At 31.9% G+C, this 22,298-nt stretch overlaps 2 protein-coding genes across 2 annotated transcripts; both read left to right on the top strand.

Annotated features, from left to right (window-relative positions):
• Positions 1-882: 882 nt before the first annotated feature.
• Positions 883-2,885, top strand: LOC106776487 (protein PIN-LIKES 2). Its single transcript, XM_014663964.2, has 2 exons — positions 883-1,064; positions 1,359-2,885. Exon 2 carries the CDS (start codon positions 1,387-1,389, stop codon positions 2,722-2,724), a length of 1,338 nt encoding a protein of 445 aa, XP_014519450.1. The 5' UTR covers positions 883-1,064; positions 1,359-1,386; the 3' UTR covers positions 2,725-2,885.
• A 13,518-nt stretch (positions 2,886-16,403) lies between these two features.
• Positions 16,404-20,411, top strand: LOC106777134. Its single transcript, XM_014664661.2, has 9 exons — positions 16,404-16,954; positions 17,382-17,557; positions 17,766-17,944; positions 18,196-18,480; positions 18,569-18,627; positions 18,718-18,754; positions 18,833-18,904; positions 19,420-19,741; positions 19,852-20,411. The coding sequence occupies exons 1-9, from the start codon at positions 16,828-16,830 to the stop codon at positions 20,266-20,268; spliced, it is 1,674 nt and encodes a 557-aa protein (XP_014520147.1). The 5' UTR covers positions 16,404-16,827; the 3' UTR covers positions 20,269-20,411.
• The last annotated feature ends 1,887 nt before the right edge of the window (positions 20,412-22,298 follow it).

The following is a 22,298-nucleotide window of genomic DNA, read 5'->3' as shown; positions in this document are numbered from 1 at the left end:
TTTAATTAGTTTTTCTGTTTGATTGTTTATCACTGCAGTAAATTTTTTATATAATGATTCATTTTAGTTAAAAAAAATATATTTGGAAACCAATTTTCTAACTAGAAAACAATTAAAAGACTATTTTTTAATTAATTATTTTAGTCACTAAATCTGGTCATAAGTTAAGAATTTTTTTTAAACTTAATCACTTTTTAAACTAAAATAAATATTTATAATAAAAAATTACTTATAAAATAAATAAAAATTTAAAAATGATTTTTATTTAATTTTATAAGGGTTAAATATGTTTTTAGTCCCTATATTTTGGCGTGATTTTGGTTTTAGTCCCTCTTTCAAACTAAAGTACAATTTAGTCCTTCAACTTTAGAAAATTCTGGTTTTAGTCCTTTTTACCAAATTTTTTTAACTTTATTTGTTGTTTCAAGCACGTTTCATTATAGCATTTGGATTGTTTACACTGTTTGACACATTTTTGCTTCAATGTTAATTGAGAAACGCGTTTGAAACAACAAATAAAGTTGAAAAAATTTGGTAAAAAGGACTAAAACCAGAGTTTTCTAAAGTTGAAGGACTAAATTGTACTTTAGTTTGAAACCAGAATCACCCCAAAGTATAGTGACTAAAAACATATTTAACCCATTTTATAATTATAACCATAACAGTTTTATATTTTTAACCCTGTGTGCATTTTTTAAATTACGATTATTGATATATTTTTTAAAATATATAGAGACACCAAGGAATCTTTTTTCTGTAGCATTATTATAAAGTTTTTAACTTATGTTATTAAATTATTTAAAGAAATTCAAAATATAATTTAAAATAATTATTATAACATTTAGTAGTAAATAATATCACTGGTATGATTGAATGAAGAGGGCACGTGAAAACGGAAAGGGTTCATTGCCTGACACGAGTAAGAGTTGAAAACGCCATAGTACCTTATCATCTGTTACAGGTTCTTTTGTTAGTTGTTAGTCTCTTTGTGTTGAGGATTCAGAAATTTTGAATCTTAAGGCTGTAGGCAACTACGGTGTAAACTGTGTCTCCAAAATTTGCCTGTAAGTCTCTTTTATCACTTTCTGGTAAATTCACTTATCATTTATTTCAGTTTCTGTTGTGGTAATTCATACTTTCTTCTGGATTATTGTTGTTTTCTTGGTTTGGTCTCTTTGGTGATAACCTTGAAACTAACTGAATCTGTTTTGTCTCTATTGATGATTTGAATATTCCTATTTTCTTCCATTTATTTTGCAAGAAAAAAAACTAATTAATAAATAAAGTTCCTAAATTGCGCACTGGATGCTTCATGCCAATACAAGATGTGAATCCTATGTTGAATGAATGTGTTGCAGGAGGTAGTTTTGTTCTTTGAGCTGAAACATGTTTGCTGGTAATACTTTGACGTCTGCTCATGCGGATCTGGCAGCTGCCATAGTGCCATTGTTGAAGCTGCTATGCCTTACAGTCATAGGGCTAGTTCTTGCAAACCCAAGAATGCAATTCATTCCTAGAGCTACTTTTAAACTTCTTAGTAAACTTGTGTTTGCCCTGTTCTTGCCTTGCCTTATATTTACTGATCTAGGTGAAAGCATTACTCTTGAAAATTTTGTGGATTGGTGGTTTATCCCTGTTAATGTGCTAGTTAGTACAGCTATTGGATGCTTACTCGGGTTCTTAGTGGTGATCATATGTAAACCACCTCCAGAGTTAAACCGATTTACTATTATAATGACGGGATTCGGTAACACTGGAAACCTCCTCCTTGCTGTGGTTGGATCTGTTTGCCATAGTGATGATAATCCATTTGGAAAGCAGTGCAACACTAGAGGGGTGACATATGTTTCTTTATCTCAATGGGTTTCTGTTATCCTCGTATACACTCTTGTTTATCACATGATGGAACCTCCTATGGAGTATTACGAGATTGTTGAGGAAGGGGCTGAAATCGAGGAAGAGCAAGCATTGAATGATATCAGTAGACCACTCCTTGTAGAAGCTGAGTGGCCTGGCATCGAGGATAAAGAGACTGAGCATTCTAAGACACCGTTTATTGCTAGGATATTTAAAAGCATCTCAGGTATATCCCCGTCCAATATTCCTGAGCTTGAAGCAACAGCAGAAAGTGGTGGGAATAGTCCAAAATCCATTAGGTGCTTGGCTGAACCTAGAGTTGTCAGGAGGATCAGAATTGTTGCTAAACAAACTCCCATTCAGCATATACTTCAACCCCCAACACTTGCCTCTCTATTGGCTATTATTGTTGGCACAGTGCCTCAGCTTAAGGCTGTGTTCTTTGGATACGATGCTCCATTATCTTTCATTACAGACACTTTGGAGATTGTAGCAGCAGCAATGGTACCTTCTGTGATGCTTGTACTGGGGGGTATGCTTGCTGAAGGACCAAATGAGTCTAAACTTGGGCTTAAAACTACTATTGGTATTACTGTGGCAAGACTTCTGGTGCTTCCTGTCCTGGGAATTGGGATTGTGACTTTGTCAGATAAGCTAAATTTCCTAGTTGAGAATGATGCTATGTTCAGATTTGTGCTTTTGTTGCAGTACACTACACCGAGTGCTATTTTACTGGGGGCAATTGCCAGCTTAAGGGGTTATGCAGTTAGTGAAGCCTCAGCCCTTCTCTTCTGGCAGCATATATTCGCCCTTTTATCCTTTTCATTGTACATCGTTATCTACTTCAGAATTATTATGTATGTATGAAGTTGCAGGTTGCAGTATATTTACTGCCTTGACGTTCATGATTTAAATTGTGTTTTTCTGGCTTGTTTTGGATTCACGATGAAATTGTTGATGCATGGTTCTTTCCTTGCAATATATGATCTCTTTTAGATACAAATCAAATGATGTGTGAATTTGTTGAACTGTGTTTGATATATGTAACTTGCTATGAGTTGCATTATTGTGACTTAATGCCATTTTGACAAATTTATTTGGAGTTTTGGTTTGGCACTGATGAAGGTGGAATTTTTTTTTCTACGATTTGGAGCGGGTTACGGCAAACTTTATTTATCTTTAGAAAATTTGTCTGATGAATCTGTTAAATTAGATGTAATTTCTACACTTTTGGAGCCTAACTAGCACATGTTACTCATTCATATCAGTAACTTCGTGCTAAGATGGTAATATGAAGTTTCCCTTTGACTATTAAGCTAATTTGATTTGAACTCCACAGCCAACTATTTCTTCAGAAAATCTGCACAATTAAGGTTTATCGTGTCGTGTTTGTGTTGAAAAATCTTATTAATTTTTCGGGGGAAATGAAGTTCACTTTCCAAATCTCTGTTAACGGAGATCACTGGATTTTTTTAGTATTTTCTCAATGTTATTAGTATTTTTCCGTTGACATCCTTACCGTAAATATATTTTATAAAAGATTCAGGCATCGAAAAGAAAGAGACGTGGGTTTGTGTGACATTATTATTTGCATATTTGGATGATTTGTTTCGCCTTGATAATGATTAAGATAGTTTTGCAAAGGGAGGTGTTGTGAAAGCTTAACTTTTCGTATTTCGTGTTGGTGAAATTATGACGTTTTCCATTTTGAAACTTCGTTTCTCAGGATCAAATATTGCATATTTCAACATTCTTCACACCATGCTTTATTCTTTGCCACTGTTGCAACATCCGATGTTCCTTTGATGTATCTTAAGATCCTTTTAATAGTACTTTAATGCTCTCTACTCAAATTTTCTATGAACCTACTAACCACTCCTACTACTTGTGTCATGTTTGGTTTTGTACAAATCCCAGCATACATAAGGCTACTCACCATCTATGCGTACGATACGATACTCGAGAAGTCTCCATCTTCTCCATTTCACTCCTAGGACTCATACGTGAGGAACAACCAATAGGAAGTGAGTATTTTTTTTTAGGAAGTGAGGAACAACCAATAGTTTTGCAATCTTGCATGTTGAAGTGCCACAAGATTTTTAGTAAGTATTTTTTTTTTTCTGAGAAAGCCAAATCTTCTTATGTTTTCTATCTTGGTGAATTTGCATCCCTAAAATCTTGTTTGTCAGTCCCAATTCCTTATCAAGCTCCCTAGCTAACAGTGCCTTAAATTCTTGGATTTAGCTTTGTTGGGGCTTACCTTCAACATGTCATCCACATGCTGCAACAAGATGATAAAATCATCCTACCCAAACCTATTGTAATAAGTACAACTACGGCTAACGACGAAGGAATCAAACTCTTATATGAACACTTGGGCAACCGCTTTAAACCATACAAAGATCTGTTCAACTTGCAAACCAAGTTTTCTTGTTTTTTAAAGCCTTCTGGTTAGAGCATCATTACATCATTGATAATAATGACCTTACGGGTAGTGGGATCCCATAGGCGATACCCCTTCACATTATCAATATAGCCCAAACACTAAATTCTTTTTCTAGTTTCAAGCTCTACTCATGCATTGGATTCCTTAAATACTGGTAACACATTTGACTTCCTTTTCATGAGATACACCCACAATCTTTTAGAGTAATCATAAATGAACAATGCAATATATTTTTCCCCTCCTAGGGATAATACTAGAGATCCTCACACATAAGAATGAACCAAGTCTAATATGTGTTTGCTCATGGTAACTACTCTAGCAAACTTCAATCTATGTTGCTTGCTTTTCACATAGTGCTCACAAAAAGGTAAGTCAACCTCTTTGAGCCCAAGTAAGAGATTATGTTCCACAAGGGTTTGCAGACCTTGCTCTGACATATGCTCAACAAGTCTACGATGCCACGTCATAGCCGTTTCTTCTTAACTTGTCAATGCAACTGTTGCATTAACTTCTTACAAAGTATCCCCTATAAGCACGTACAATTTCACCATGGTATTCTTTACTTTCATAATTATCAAATTTTCTCTCATCACCTTTAAGATTCCACCCTTAAAAAGATCTTATACTTGAAGTCATCAATTATCCAATAAATAATAGATTTTTCCTTAAGTCCTTCATATGTTGTATCCCTTGAACTGTGTGAATAATACCATCACACATTTTTATTTTGATAGTACCAACTCCAACAATCTCTAAGGCATGACCATTTCCCATAAACACAAGTCCACCCGTGATAGGTTCATAAGTATAAAACTAATCCCGATTTGAAGTCATGTGCCAAGTTGCGGCTGAATGCACCATCTACTTATCATGTAGTTTTCTTCCACCATTACAATTAATTATTTCTTTGCTCACTAGAATGTCTCTATGTTTTGAGGCACTTACAACATAACCTTATGTGATTGATGCTTTAGAGTTCTTTCCTTTATTCTTCCAATGCCGACAATATTTCTTGACACGCTTCTTATTTGAGACTTTGATCCATCATGGGTTTACTCCCACCATATTTCGTTGATCTACCTTTCATCATCACCAAAGCCTCTGTTTGTTTTGAACTTTCCACTATAGTTTCTTTGTTCTTCCACTTGGATTCTACTTCAAGAATGGCTCTAACAACATCCTCAAAGTGTAGGTGCCCATCAATGTTGTAATTTGTTGTGTTGATGATGAGTTGATCATATGAATCAGGTAAACTCTGAAGTAGAAGTTTCGCACGTCATTTTCAACTATGTTGGAATTTAATATTGAAAGTTGGGTAAATAACATATTCAAATTGTTGATATGGTCTGTCAGTAATGTGGACTCATTCATTCAAAAAGTATAAAGTTTTCTCTTAATGAATATTCTTATGTGAAGTGATTTAACCTCGTAGAGTTTGATGAGAGTATCCTAAATATCCTTCGTTATAGTCTTCTCCGTAATGTTGGATAAAACCACATTTGTCAATGCTAAGTGCAAATTTGGAATAACATTATCATTCATTTCCTTCCACTTTCGATATGTAATGTCCACGAGTTTTTTTTCAATCACCGCTAGACAATTATCTTTTCTCAAAATTTCCTTCATCTTCATTTTCTAGAATGAGAACTTATTCTCGTTCAACTTCTCTATCTCATTTTTGTTGTGGCTTTAAAACCGAGTTATGCACTTCTCACTATGAATAATATTGTCTACTATAACAACAAAAGAAGACCGTGAACTAGTACCCAGGTAATTCACAGGAAAGAGATGTTGATCACTAATGGACACACTTAAATACCAAGTCTTTCCTAGCCAAAACTTTCCTAGACATGCACTTTCGCACTACCACATTATATCCACTATTAAAACACTATTCTAATGATAGTAATAACAGAATATAATCGCACAAACTACGCTCTGATACCATTATTGGATGTTAAAGTAATACTACAAGTACTCACAACTAAAATAAAAGATGGAAATGAAAGGAACAAAACAGATAATAGACAAATAATTTAATTTTATTAAAGAAAGAAAAATTACATATCATTCTCTCTAGTCCTAAGGAGAAAACAATGACAACTTCTCTTTTGGAAATAGGAAAAACAAATATAAGTAAAACCTTAAAAGAAAAACTAACCTTCTCTTTGTTAAAGGAAAAATTAATCATCTCTCTTAATTATTCTTTGGTTTAATCATTCAGTCAGTCCTAATTTTCGCGTGGAATCTCAATTTCGTCCTTTTCTTTTTCGTTTTCTCAATTGGGTCCCAAATTTTGAAAAATTGGATCAATCATATCCTTTCCGTTAAGTTGGGACTTACGGTGTTAACTCTGTGTGTGACGTGGAAACAGGAGTCAGTTAGTTATATGCACGTGGCTGACTTAGTTAAAATGGAACTAAAGCAACGTTTTATTAAAATTGGAAAAAGGCAAAGTTTTATTAAAATTGTAAAAAAACAATTTATTAAATTGGAAGAAAAGCATCAACTTTATAATAGGAATTGGGATTGGGAGGGTACGTTTTCTAATTAGGGATTCAGGGAAAGAAATTTGTTCTGCTAGGGTTTGTCAAAAGTGCCATCAATTTCATCATTTGGGGTCTCGTGAGAGGAAAGTTGCAACAACAATGAAGAAGAAGAGAAAGAAGAGCAAAAAGATGAACAGAACAAAGACAAAGAATTTTCATATTCTCTAGGTTTTCTGAAGAAATGTGGCAATCGAATGAAAGGTTTAGAGTGCACTGTGTTGTAGAGAAAAGAAGAGGTTTTGATTGGACGAATGACATGGTTCACCAACATGAAGCGCCTCTGCATCCCCATGACATGAGAAATCTTAACAGAGTTCCTGCGAAAAGCACTGCTCATTTTTTTTTTATCTGAAGTTTTCGGTTTTGGGGTTTTGGGCGGCCTTAAACAAAGAAAGGTTGAATCTTTATCAGATGAAAATTAAAGTTTCAGTCATCAAACTTCCCAGTTCATGGAATTTTTGTGGTGTGTGTGGTTATAGAAAGTCAGAAAAGGAAAAAGGGTTTGGGGACTAGTCCTCTTCTTCATCAATCACCTGAATCTGTTCCAATTACAGAGTTTTATTTTTCTAAAATTCAAAAAATGTTTTTTTTTCAGCTTTTTATTAGTCACATCAAAATTTCTGTGAAAATATTAGTCACATCAACGTTGCTGCTTTTCTTCCAATTTAATAAATTGTTTTTTACAATTTTAATAGAACTTTGCCTTTTTTCAATTTTAATAAATTGTAGCTTTAGTTCCATTTTAACTAAGTCAGTCACATTAATATAACTAATTGACTCCTGCCTCCACGTCACACACACAGTTAACACCGTAAGCCCCAACTTAACGGAAAGGATCTTATTGGTCTAATTTTTCAAAATTTAGGACCCAATTGAGAAAACGAAAAAGAAAGGGACGAAATTGAGATTCTACACGAAAATTAGGACTGACTGAATGATTAAACCTTATTCTTTTAAGAAATAAAGCAAAATGAATGAAAAGTAATAGACTTTGTGATGTATTCCTAAGAAAACATTGAGCTTCTTTTATAACATGAAAAATAAGCCTCAAGGTAAGTTCCCACCAATGTATAAATTTTCTTATGATAATTAATGTTTAGAGTTTAAGGTAAATTAAAAGTCCTACATTGGATAAAAATGAGAAAGATGACTAATATATAAGTAGAAGACCCATAAACTCATCATCTTAAGGTTATGGGTTGGAAGTGGTATCCCGATCTCTTATATGGGCATGTTCACAACTCATTGGTACCAAATCTTTTGGTGTCTCCCCTCATGAAAAACCTTATAGTGGTATTAAAGTTGATAGTTTACCCTGGTGACGGTTCAGATGAGTACGATGTAAAGTAGGTGAAGGACCATAAAGTTTAAGAGTTCCCTGTACTGAAAGCCTTCTGTTTTAAGAAAGCGTGTCCATTGTAGAATGACGACACAAAGGAATGGTCATCATTAGATACTCACTTAAGAGGGATGTATCCCAATGTAGATACTCATACTTGAGGAGGATATTGTTAAGAGTTCAAGGTAAGTTGGAAGTCTTACATTGGATAAAATTAAGAAAGATGACTAGTATATAAGTAGAAGGACCCATAACCCATTGCCTTAAAGTTTTTGGCTGAAAGTGGTGTCCTAGTCTCTTATATGGGATGCTCACAATTCATTGATACCAAATATTATAGTGTCTTTCTTCATGATAAAATGTTACAAGAAATGTGTTTTATTAGGAATTCAGAGCAATAATATAAAATGGTATTCAATGGAAAATAATTAGATATGCAATTAATAAAAACAATGTTCCTTAAAAAAGACCACACCCTAGTTCACAAGTCCTAAAGAACAAGGAACTGTAGAGACTAAACTTTTCTATCCTCCCGACAACCTATAAGATATTGTTGGTTTATTCTCTAGAAAAATAAATTTATTTCTTAAGATTAGACTAACAATGTATGAGACCCATTTATAAGAAAAACAAAATAAACGAAAAACTTATTTTTTCATTGGGTCAGATACTTTCAAGTAAGAGGCTCATATAACTAGAGTTTTGTGTGATCCAAGCCAAGACACTAAAGTCAATGGTCAACTAGAGAACTTTCTAAACTTACATAACCATAGTCTTCGAATCTTGCAAGGGTGTGAGAATAAGAATGAAAATAGAGTCTGAGATTAAGGATTATAATAAAAACATTTTTGGACCATCTAAGTAGGGATTATATCTTTGAAAATAGAGATAGAATGGAAATTAGTACCTTGTACAACTTATTTACAAATATAACAGTTAACTTGTGCACTATAAGACCTTAAAATTAACTTTATTTTAAAGGTATTGTTTCAGTGTAAACAAAAGAAATTCTTTTTGCCTTTGTGTCCTTGACATTATTTACTTTCTTTCATCCATTGATTTACTCAAACTAAGTCTCTATAAACCTTAGTACAACAATCATTTGAAAGTTAGACATTGTTGATAATATGTTGGTTGAATTGAACATTCCCTTAGGATTTAAGGAAATGTTGCACAAAGCATAGTTGAAGAATTAGATTGCAACTTACATTGACATTTGTGAGTAACTAAAAAGGAAAATGAAAAAGGGCCACAAAAAAGGACATCGAGATTGGAAAATTTGATTGGAAAACATTCGTAAACAATGAGAGTGAAGAATAAACAATTTGAATGAGGAAATTTTTTCAAAGGTGTAAAAAAAATTTTATTAAAAGTTTCAACCTAGAAGTTAGTAAACAATGAGAAATATATATTTAATTTTGTCATCAAATACACTTATGTTTGAAAATATGAAAATAAATATATGAACATAGAAGCTGTCAATACGAATACAAGATAATTAAAACTATTAAACTCAAAATGAAAAATTTAATCTCATTCACTACATATAAGTTTGGATCTAAGTTTCAATCATAGTTTTATATATTTCTTTTTTTGTACATGTGAAGAGTCCCTCCTTTAACATCTGAAGTGAAATAAGTGTTTCACAATACATAGTTAAAGAATTTAAGAATGCAATTTTCATTGGTGTTTGGGGGAAACTAAAATGAATGAAAATGGGCAACAAAAATGGGGAATAAGATTAAGCCATTTGAACGTGGAATGTTTGTGGGCAATGAGAATGAGGAACTAAAATGGGCTCCAAGATTGAGTAATGGTTGTTTCCCCCTGCACTTCTAACCATTTCTCCATGCACCTTCACATTCCAAAAATAGCCTTGGGATTATGTTTTTCTTTAATGAATTTCAAAATCCGTTGAAAGGTTTTTTCTTCAACAGATTTTGAAATTCATTGAAGCTTTCGAAAAATCCTTCAACGGATTTTGAAATCTATTGAAGGAATTTTCAAAGGTTTCAATAGATTTGTAAATCTGTTGAAGAAAAAAACCTTCAAAGAATTTTGAAATCTATTGAAGAAAAAATTCTACAATGAATTTCAAAATCTTTGAAGGCTTGGGAAATCCGTTAACGAATTTCGAAATCCATTTAATAAAAAATCCTTCAACGAATTTTGAAATTTGTTGAAGCACATACAATGAGGCGTAAGGTTTTTTGAATTATAGAAGATAGTTTTGGAATTTTAAAAAAATGTGGAGGTGTAGGGAGAAATGGTTGGAGGTGCAAGGAGAAACAACCTTGAGTAATTTGAATGGAGAACCTGACGAAGGATAATCTAAAAGGCCCATACTAGGCCTTGGCCAAGGCTAGGAGAATATTTTTCTTAACTTTGCAAAAATGTAAGTAAGAGTAGAATACTTGTATAAGATTAGTCTTTTCCTTTTGTGTAAAAATAGAATGTAAGGTTAGATCAATTTGGGTTTCATTACTACAAGCACATTCTCTAGTCTGCCACAACTTTAACTTTCCCACACAAAACCCTTGGGAAAAGCGTGAGCTAGTCGATGTAGGACTTTGCTTTCTCTAGGCATGAATGCAGCTGAGCCCCCATATTCCTAGTTCAATCTAAAATAGTAGTTGTAGGAATCATATAGTCATCTACAAACTAACCACAAGACTTCCATGATCAACATATATAAAAACTGAAAAGAAGGAGAATTTGGCTGATGTTGGAATTCTCCCACTTATAAGTGTTGCACACACACGACGATGACTGATACACTATCCCAAACCCACACCACATAAAAATATCAAAGGGAGCTAAATAGTATTTTTAAAATTCTTTTACAAAGTAACGTCCGATGGGTTATAAAAGATATATAATTTAAATAAGATGTTTAAATGTTGGTTTTTATGAAGTATGTAAATGAAAACGTTTCAAAGAACAAAATAATAAAACACATATTTTATATTTGTTCGCTCAATCTGAGCTACGTAGAACTCGTAAAGAATTTCACTAATCTTTAACAAGATTACACAAGTTTTACCTCTCTAAGTTTACAACGAGTATTTTAAACACTCATAATTCACCTAGTCAACATGATTAATCCAAGTTTAACTAATCTTGATTTACAAGTGTTCGAACCACTTCTGATCTCAACCTTCAAAAACATGTCTATATTGTTTAACTTAACTGAACTAAACACCAAAAATTTTATTTTTCTTCAGAATATACAACACAATCATTATTATAAACAATATAGATTGATAACTTTCAAAGAAAAAATAAATTCAGACAATATATAATTGATAAATATATTATGTTTATTTTATATCTTTAGTTAGTTTGCTATTATTTTTTATTTGAATTTTATACTTAGTCCTATTTTTTGTATTATAAATAGATGACTATGTATATATTTAATATAAAGAAAATTAATTTCATACATAATTTTCACTATATTCAACATTTTTTATTTTATTTAAAAAATAATGACACGTACTTATTTGATTATTTTGTTATTTTCACCTTTTTAAATTTAACGTACGATTAATGATGTTTTATACACTTGATAATATTATTAAATAATATAATAATATATTAATTTTATTTAATTCAATAGATTTTTGTTTTATTTTAATATTGTTGGAACTTTTAATTATTTTTCTCGATTTAATCTTTATTTTGTTAAAAAATTCAATCTTGTTTTGTCTTTAAAAGAATGATGAAATATGAGAATGTATCATGTTTATTCCTTTAATAATCCTATATACTGATATGTCATAAGATTTCTTTTAATTCAAAATCTTAAAAAAAAAATAAGTATATTGTTTTGCAAACTTATTTTTACTCATGTGAGATTAAAATGACAGTTGAAATTCTGACATGAAGTAATTGAAATGATATATGAAAGTTAATATAAGATGTTGATATTTTGCAGAAAGGAGATAAGAATGATATGGAGAGTTGGAGTTATATTATCTAATGTTACTGATTTCCCATCACAACAACGGGTAAGCCAAGTTAGAAACCAACTTGCACACTAACGTCGGGTTAAAGTTGCTGATTAATTATTTCTTTGATAAAATCGCACATTTATATATCATTTTCGTGACATAACGTAAAATCAACATGTCTTTTTTATTATCATTATGGAAAAGTAGTGACTTTTTGTCCTAATCTATCGCTCTCCATGCAAAATAATGAAAATCACTTCTGATTTTCATCGGTTAATCTACATATAAATTTTATATGTTTGTTTCCTTCAAGGAATTTGTAGGTAAATGAAAAAGAATATTTAATGAATGGAAAGTGAGATTCTATCTCTTATAGGATGAGGTGATTTTAAGAGATGAATAATAAAATTACCAAATAGTTGTTGACTTTTTTTGAAATTTATTGACAATGAATATGTATTAGATGGACCGGACAACCATGGACCAACACGATTTGGGCGCATCACCAAGGGTTAGTCTCTATCATTCTAATTTTAGAAATCGGACGACTAAGAAATTATCTTGTAAAGACATAGTCGGATGGCTTAAACTAGACGGTCAGTCAAAACTGGTGATTTACGTCGGGATTAAGGTAATAAGTGATTAGAGCTATTAGGGCCGAGATTAGGCCGTGATTAAGATTCCACTAATCCCAAACCCATGACAAAAATTATAAATACAGGTTAAAGATATGAGGTAGGTGATTTCACTTTACTACACATTTATTACTGCTCTAAAATTACTGCACGGATTCTACACTGACTTGAGTGTCAGAGAACCTTTGACAAGTGTACCTCCGGACGTTGAAGGAGACCAGAAAGCATGACCGAACGAAGTTGAAAGACAAATTGTAAAGGTGTTGGAAGTGACTCGACCTCGCAACCGAAACAAAGAATCATAATAACAAAAATCATAAACAAATAATCATAATAACAAAAATCATAAAAACAATAATTTAATAATAATAGTCTAATAATAATAATAATAACGAAATATAAAATATTTAAATATAACATTAATGGAGAAAATAATACAAACATTTTATAAATAAAATACTAATAAACTTATAATGACAAAAGAAAATAATTAATAATAGTATTGATTTATTTATTATTTAATATCAAATAAAATTATTTTTAAAAAATCAGATTTTATTTTAAATTTATTAATTTTTCTTTATAAAAAAATCATCTAGTTTTATTTAACTCCACCTTCTTCATATGTGCCTATCTTCCATTATTTTTACCCATCCCATTTATTGTAATTATATTGTGTTTTTAATAAACCTCCATCTTTTGTCTTCCCACCACCTAAAGTTATCCAAGACACACTAACATAAAAAAATCAAATTCGATCAACCAAGTCCAAGAGAAAACCTATAGTCCCTAAACAACTAAACACATCACCTTCAAGAATCACCACATTCCCAACATCACGTTCAACAACCTTGGCCACCTTCTTTAGGCTTCCCTAGCCTTTGTCAAACCATAAGTCTTGGAAAATTAGCTTATCTTGGTCTTCTCTTATACTTGTAGTTTGTTTTCAATGGTTCTTTGCATCATTTGTGAGCCTTTGCATAAACATTATGAAGAAGAAGCCTACAAATAATATTTGGTCTTTTCATACATCTTATATGATGGAGTTTAGTTAAACCATTATATAATGAGAATAAGCGAGATTATCACAATTAGTCAAAATGATTGCATCCTTAACTACTAGTCAAGATGATTGCTTCTTTAACTTTTATAAATTTTATGGACATTGCATGTTCATTGGAGTATATCAAAGTCCACGAAGATGAGTTGTTCTCAAGTTATGCTATAATCTTCTACAAATTCTAGACAACTTGTTTAAGTTGTACTCTCACAAAGAAATCATTAAAGATATTTATAACTTAGTTTTAACAATTGAAAAACAGAGTTTCTTTTCATTCTTTTTTCAATTCCATATTTCTTCTTTTGTTACCAAATCTTTTTTCATATCTCTTCCCTCAAAATTAATCTTTAAAACATGCCATTGATTTGAATGATCCTTAGTTTATTCTTCTTAAGTAATGTCTTAGGTGTTTTAGATAAAAATCATGGTTTGAGAAGAGATTCTACTAAAATTAATCAATCAAATATTTGTATGAGTAATAGTCATTTACAAGACTACTAACTAATACTTCATAGACAGATAAATTCACCAGAATAAGAAAAAAATTAAAAAAACCCAAAAAGAAATAGAAAAATAATACAACAAATACAAATTGTTCCATTGAGTTTTCTTAAGTAAAGCATAAGTTATAAATTTATGAATAAAAAAGTCAACAAATCAAAGCCGACAATTTATCATGGTAATTGCTTAGATCGTTATAACAACAATAACAACAAAAACAAAACAATACCATAATCAAAAAGAGGATATAAGTTGGTCATCAAAGACTTGAAGAGAAAAATACTTGATGACATATCTCATAGCTATGGCCAACCATACTCAAAAAGAGTTGGAGCCATTTGTAGAAGATAGGCCCAAGATCTTATAATCATGGGTAATCAATGAGTTCTTAGTAGAGCTCTTATAAAAAATTCAACAAATCAGAGCTGGTAATTCATCATGGTGATCGCTTAGATCGTTATAACAACAACCACAATAAAAACAAAACAACACCATAACCAAGAAGAGGATATAATTTGGTCACCATACACTTGAGGAGAAAGATACTTGATGACATACCCCATAGCTATGGCCAACCATACTCAAGAAGAGTTGGAGTCATTTGTAAAAGATGGGTTTAAACTCGTATTATCATGGGTCATCAGTGAGTTCTTAGTAGAGTAGATGTTTTTTAGATTTTGTATTATGAGTCTAGTAATGGCCAAGTAGTCTAGATTTTCATTTGGGCCTTGTATTTGAGCCCAATAGTATAGGGTTTTGAACTAAAGTAGACCTAGCTTGTGTGCATTTTGCACTTGAATATGAAGTCAACATATACAAATGGAGAAGGCTTGCTCTCTAAGATTGAGGGCTTCTTGGTCTTCCATCCTTGTAAGAGTAGTGACCATGTGACATGCTTCTAATGAAGAGGATTTATCCTTAATAGTGACCATGTGTCACTCTATTGATGGAGAGGATTTCACTTTAGTAATGGCCATGTGTCCTCTTCCTAATGGAAATGGATTTTACCTTGGTCTCCAAGTTAGAATATTAGAATTTTGCTTCTACAATTTGAAGAGACCTTTAGGATTACCTAAGCTTATAAATAAAGTTGTCTCCCCTCATGTAAATCACCTTTGAATTTGAGAAAAGTTATGATGTCAATTTTGTGCCATATTATTCAATTTAGGTCACCAAGACCAGAGTACTCGTTCTAGGTTTTCTCTAACCACTCTTTGTTAAGAGTTGGCCCAATCTCTTTTGAGAGTACCCAAGCACCACCATAATCTCTTCCCCTTGCTTGAGCCATATAGATTAGAGGAGAAGTCATCTCATTTTTCGCAAACTATCACCTATTTGGGAGTCTTTCCTTTACTTGAGTCATATAGCTTGGAGGATCTTATCCCATCAATACCATATGAAATAGACTCACCCTTGAGGGTGATTGTTGAGAATAATTCAATTGTGAGTCAAAGTTTCACATTTGACAAAAATGAATAAGGTATCCATCATAAACTCATTATCCTCAAAGTATTTTCTCTCTTATCACAACCTTTATTTTATATTTTTCTTTTCCTTTTGTGGTTATATTCAAATGATATATTATCAATTTCAATGAATAGATGTTAGGTTTTACACTTGATTACTTTTACTCCTTTTTAATATTTTTGTTTATTATTTATCTTTTTTTTTACATTATTTTTTTTTTGACTCCGAAATTTTTAATCATATTCATATATAGGTAATATAAAACTTATCATCTTTTATTTTCTTTTATCATCTCTGATTTATTAATTAATGTTTGTAAAATTTATAGATATTTTAGTTGTGAAATTTTATTTTCATTAATTTTAAAATATTTTATATGATTTTTTATTTTTATATTTTAATTTAAAATTTATATTATTATAATTTTTTTATAAATATTTGATATTAAAAATATGAAAATATATCTTTTGATATTGAATGTTTGACAAGGTTAAGTTTTCTTTGATATAATTTTTATTTTTTATAAAAAATTATTGATATGAAAATAATAAAATAATCTATAAGCACGGGTACACCTTTTATCCTATAGGACAAAAATCCATTGAATGTGGAGATAAAAATAGGAATAGATATTTATCTTGAAATTAAAAATAAAGTTTTCATATTAACTTAGATCGCATAAAAAATAATAAACAAAATGCAATCGAATTGCAAATATCACATCAATTTTCAAAAGTTGCGGCATTGCTTTACTTAACTCAGTGGGTTTTAATCACAGCAGGAAAAAGAAACAAATTAATCTACTTTTAATTAAATCACACCCTCCTTTTTCGTTTTCCATCGCTTTTAAGTCTTCATCACAACCCCATTTGCCCCCTCCTCCCCAGTTCCATAAATCATCCAAAGTTCCAAATTTTAGTTAGAATGCAACACAATCCTAAATAAACTCAAGATTTTTTGAGGATCCAAAATGATGGGGTGCCATCTTTTAAGCTCTGAACAGTGAACTTTCTTGTGGCAATGAAGTTTGCTTCCTTGATTGTGTTTCATTTGCTCTTCTTCATCTTCCCCCTAGCACTCTCTGTTCACTTTATTTCAGCTTTATCTCCAAGTGGGTCCATCAAACATCCCATAAAGTTTATCGTAGGTTGGTGTCTCTGGTACTTTGATTATAGGGAAAGTGTTTTACCTTGGTAACTATGGTGGGCTAGATGTAAATCTTATTTTCTCACAATTGTTTGGTTTCTCTGAAAGATGGGAATGTAAAATAAAATAGTACGTAGCAACTAGTGTTTCGTTTCATATTTAATATCAAGAAAATTGGATCACATAAGCTGATCAGATTGACAACGGTATTGTTAAATGCTTACGTGAATTTTGACATCTTCCACGGTGATGAAACAAGGCATATTCTTCATTCCATAACAAATAATGTTTCTATTTAAGGAAAGAGTATGTTTATTATGCGTGTTTTATTGGAAAACAACTCCAATAGCACGTGTGAACTGCACCCTGGTTTCGTCCATATTAACATATTTTGTTTCGTTCTTTTACCTTGCCGTTTTTGTTTTAAGGGGAAGAGAATTTGGGTCCGTGGAAGAATGAAGTTGCACAAGTAGCTCCAGAACCACGTCCCGAGACTAAGGGTACTCTTGTCCTAGCAGCAAACAGGACCAATAGGCCTGACATTCTACGCAGATTTCGATGTTACCAAGGTGGCTGGGACATTGCAAATCGACATTATTGGGCCGTAAGAACTACAATGCTTCATTTTCATCGTGTTTTCAAATGACTGATGCTAATTTATTATGTATCTTCTCATCTCATTTCTGTTATATTTGACACTCTAGTATGTTGTTCTTTCGGCGATTCTTTACTTTCGTCATGTTCCCAATAGACTCAAAATTCTGGTGTTCTTTTCAACTGAATTAATCAGTTTGAAACTGTTGTGTGTTCAGTCAGTTGGATTCACTGGTGTGGCTGGCTTCACAGTTGCTGTCCTATGGTTTATTTCATTTGGCTTGGCACTACTGATTCATCTATGCTGTGGATGGGGAGTTACAATCAAGGATAAAGGTTCAAATCGTTTGCAAAGAGTCTGGCTTGTATTGCTGTTGTTATTCACCTGTGTTGTAACGTAATCCTCTGAACTTTTATATGATTTAATGTCTCTTTGTTCAAATCTAACAGTGATGAATGATGAAGTTACTATTAAGACCAAAATTTACATATTTATTACATGTTGGTTACTAAAAATACTGAAAAAATCTTGTTAGAAGTATCAATTTCAAATGGTGAGTTAAAAATTGATTTAACTGGTTATTCCATTCAAGCTTTGCTGGTAAATGTTACCTGGTTAACATTTTATATCCTCTTTTGATCCCACAGGACTGGATGTATTGTTCTCTCTTTTGGGCAGGAAAAATTCAATGGTGAGGCAATTGATACTCTGCATTACGTTGTGAATCAGTCAAACTACACAGTGCACACTCTAAGAAATGTTACAGAGTACCTGTCTCTTGCCAAATCTATCAAAGTGGCAGAGATGTTTCTTCCGTCTGATATCATGGAGGATATTGACAATTTGAATGTGGATCTAAATACAGCAGCAGATACACTTTCTAACCACACAAATGAAAATTCTGTTAAAATACGAAAAGTATTTAATGCTGTGTATGTTTTCATAAACTTCAAACTCTTCAGTTATCAGTATATGCAATTTAATATAGACATACATATGGTAAACTGATTCATTTTGCAGGCGTCTTGCTTTGATTATAATGGCAGCAATGATGTTACTACTGGCTCTAATTGGGTTAAGTATGTATTATTGATGATAACTTCTTCAAAATTTTGAGCTAATTTTGTACCTAGATTCTTGCTCATGATCTACTTCTATGTTTTCTTCAGTCCTGTCTATCCTTGGATATCAACATGCTATCCTGGTGTAAGTTGTGATTATTACCTTTGCTTATTAATGTTTCTGTCTCAAGGATCGTTTTTATATTTTAATATTTCAATGCAGATTTGTTATCAGTGGATGGTTATTGGTTGCAACCACATTCATTCTTTGTGGAGTGTTCTCAATCCTTAATAAGTAAGGCCAATGTAGCTTGCTCATTCAGAATGAACTAGCTAAAAATGAGTTCATTAGTGAGAAATTTATTTTAATTTCCATTCTTATTTGTTTATTCTAAAAACATTTGTAGAGAAGTTTATCCAAATAGCTTTAGATTTCCTTTCTTAACCTAATATTAGGGTTAGTTAGAGACAGATTATATATATAACTTCAATTATATATATATATATATATGACTTCAATCCAACCCACATAAGAAATTGATACCATTTTTAATTCAAAATCTCAAGACATTTGTCATTTCTACTCAGTGTTGTTAAGAAATGGATTTTAAGTCTAACTCAATCCACAAAACTGGCTTGTAAAGTAAGGTTTGCATCCACTTATATATTATAAATTGGTCTTATCTATAGTCGATGTAAGACTTCCAACAAAGGTAGCAGTTAGTCTAACTGGTATTATTTCCAACACTTTACTTTGTCACTTATTACTCAATCAGCGGACCAGGCATGATTAATTTATTTCTATTGTAGTGCAATCTGTGACACGTGCATGGCCATGGAAGAATGGGTGGAGAATCCACATGCAGAATCTGCTCTTAGCAACATTCTTCCATGTGTTGATCAGAGAACCACAAACAAGACACTTTTCCAGAGTAAACAAGTGGTTACCAATATTGTTAGTATTGTGAATAGGTTCATCTATGACACTGCTGATGCAAGTCCATCACAAGGTAGTATGAACTATTACAACCAATCTGGACCTGCAATGCCCCCTTTGTGCTATCCCTTTGACTCTTTGTTTCGAAAACGGCAGTGTACGGCTCAAGAAGTTCCCTCCGCCAAAGCTTCATTGGTATACTTTTTAGAGGGAAATAAAGTTGCTTAATGTTATTGTTTTTGTATTTATTTGTTGTAATGATGTTTAGGTAATTGGTCTAATTATTTGTTTGAACTTCTTAATAGGTTTGGAAGAGGTATGAATGTAAGATATCTGAGTATGGTATTTGCTCAAGTATTGGGAGGGTGACCCCAGAGATATACTCGGAGTTAGTGGCAGTAGTTAACGAAAGTTATGCACTGGAACATTATACTCCAATTTTACTTAGCCTTCAGAATTGCAATTTTGTGAGGGAGACATTCAAAGAAATAACTTCACGTTACTGTCCTCCATTGAACTATTATCTTAAGCTTATCAATGTAGGATTGGGCCTAATTTCAATTGGTGTCTTGCTTTGTCTTGTTCTGTGGATACTTTATGCAAACCGCCCCCAAAGGGAGGAAGCGTTTGTTTGGCTCAACATAGTCATAAAACTAAGGAACACATTAAGCAAGAACCCCAACAGAAATTTATCTGTGTCAATCGTAGTGAGTGAAGTATAACTGCAATTAACACAGATAAATTGTGGTGTATAACTTAAAACAAGGTGAAGCTAAGCTACATCTTTAGTTGGAAGAGAATATAGTGGGAATTGGTGTACTGTACAAAATTATTATTGAGCAAAGGAAAGAAATCAAATGGTGTTTATTGAGTAATACATTTTTCTTATACATGTGAAAGTGTCACTATAAATTATATATTATGAGATCTCGATTAGGTTCACACTTCAAAACTTAACAATCATTTGCTGTCAAGATAGATAAAATATGATTTAAAAAGAAACAAAATAAAAATAAAATATGGCAGGTCTAAACCGAAATTCATGTACATTACAAAAATATAAATTCTAGCAATCTATACTTATTTTTAAAGAAATTTTCACGAACAAATTATGAAACCACATTAATCATTCTTATAATCAACTCCCAAATTTGTCAATCTATCAACACAATTTTATATAGGTTTATCACTCTGATTCAATCGTAGAAATTGGAATATAAGAGTGTGATCAAGTGTGTGAAGGTTTTGAGAGAGACTTGGTTGATAGTTGTGATCAACATCCGAGCCTTTTGGTGTTAGCAATGAAGGCGTGGTTAGAGTTGGGGAGGCATGGTGAGATGGAGAGAGAGTTTTGGGCTATGGTGATTGATAGAGGGTTTGGGTGTTGGTGGTGGAGGCATTTTTTATTTGCTGAATAATAATATCATGACATACTTTTACATTCATTTGACACAGAATATAAGAGTAAAATAGTCCAAAAAGTGTAAAGTTTTGTAGTTTTTAAAAAAAAAAAGAGAGTAAAAAGTAAGGGTAGTGCGAAATGAATGTAAAAAATTAAGGTGTGTCAAAGAATCATTTCTCTTTTTTGCTAGCAAGGATGGTTAGAGAAAAGATGATGAAAAGGGTGTTGTTAAGGCTATTGGAAAGGTGTCATTCTAGTGTTGTGGTGGCGCATTGATAAATCCCTTATCTTTGATGTTTTTCTTGCATATTTGCCTTTTTTTGGGTATATTTAAGTTGTTAATTGAGTGTTTTTAGCCTAGATTTAGTTTAAGAAGCATTTTAGGTTAGTTTTAAGAATTTATCTTAATTAGGTCATTTTTAGTGCAATTTTAGTGTTAGACTTAGAATTAGTTCTATAATAGCCTAGAATTATAGAATTTTAGTTTAGATATTAGTTTCTTAGTTTGATTACAGTTTTAGAAGTTAGAATTAAGTAGGAATTTACTTAATAATTTAGTAATAATTCATAGCTTAGAGTAGATTAGTTTAGCTTAAACTAGTTTCTAATTAGCTTAAGCACTTTAGTATAGATTAGGGTTACTTTGTATGTATTTGTATAGTTGTTTTGAGTCATAATTCAAGTTTAGAATAGATGAATCATAGGTGTAATTCTGTTTTTAGTTCTTAATAAGAATAATTTAGTGAGTTACTTAGTTAATCTAGTTTAGGTAGTTTAAATAGCATAAGTAGCTCTCTAACTTGTGTTTTATGATTGTGATGTAGCTAAAGGAAGCAAGTTCAACAATGAAATGATGATTATTATCAACCAATACATGAAAATCAGCATTAGCTTCACTAATTCTTTAGAGTTGACCAGTATTATGCAACTTAGACAAAGAGTTGACTTTTTGAATGTGGTATCCAATCTTTGAATTAGCAGATGGAAGCTTACAAGGTCATCAACAAACACTTCTGCATTAGGTTTTGGTGACAAGTTCCTTTAAGTTTCGCTTGCGTTTATCACATTTCACTGATTGGATTCTAGTTTGTAAGTTCTATATACATTTTATGCAATGTTTTTAATAGTTTTCACCATTCAATCCATCTCAATTTTTGTTTCTTTCACTGAATTCAATTATCAATGTTTCTGTTTGATTGAATTGACTTTGTTCTTGCTTCTCAAACACTAGATTAAGTGTGGAACCATGCTCAATCCTAGAGAGTGAACAATAAAAACTTTAGGTCAAGAGCTTACACAGTTAACCTTGATCAAGTGAGAACAAAGCCAATTCAATTTATTCAAAACACT

This window comes from Vigna radiata, chromosome 11, assembly GCF_000741045.1.
Source record: "Vigna radiata var. radiata cultivar VC1973A chromosome 11, Vradiata_ver6, whole genome shotgun sequence".
NCBI lineage: Eukaryota > Viridiplantae > Streptophyta > Magnoliopsida > Fabales > Fabaceae > Vigna > Vigna radiata.
This window is presented reverse-complemented; position numbering and strand designations above follow the sequence as displayed.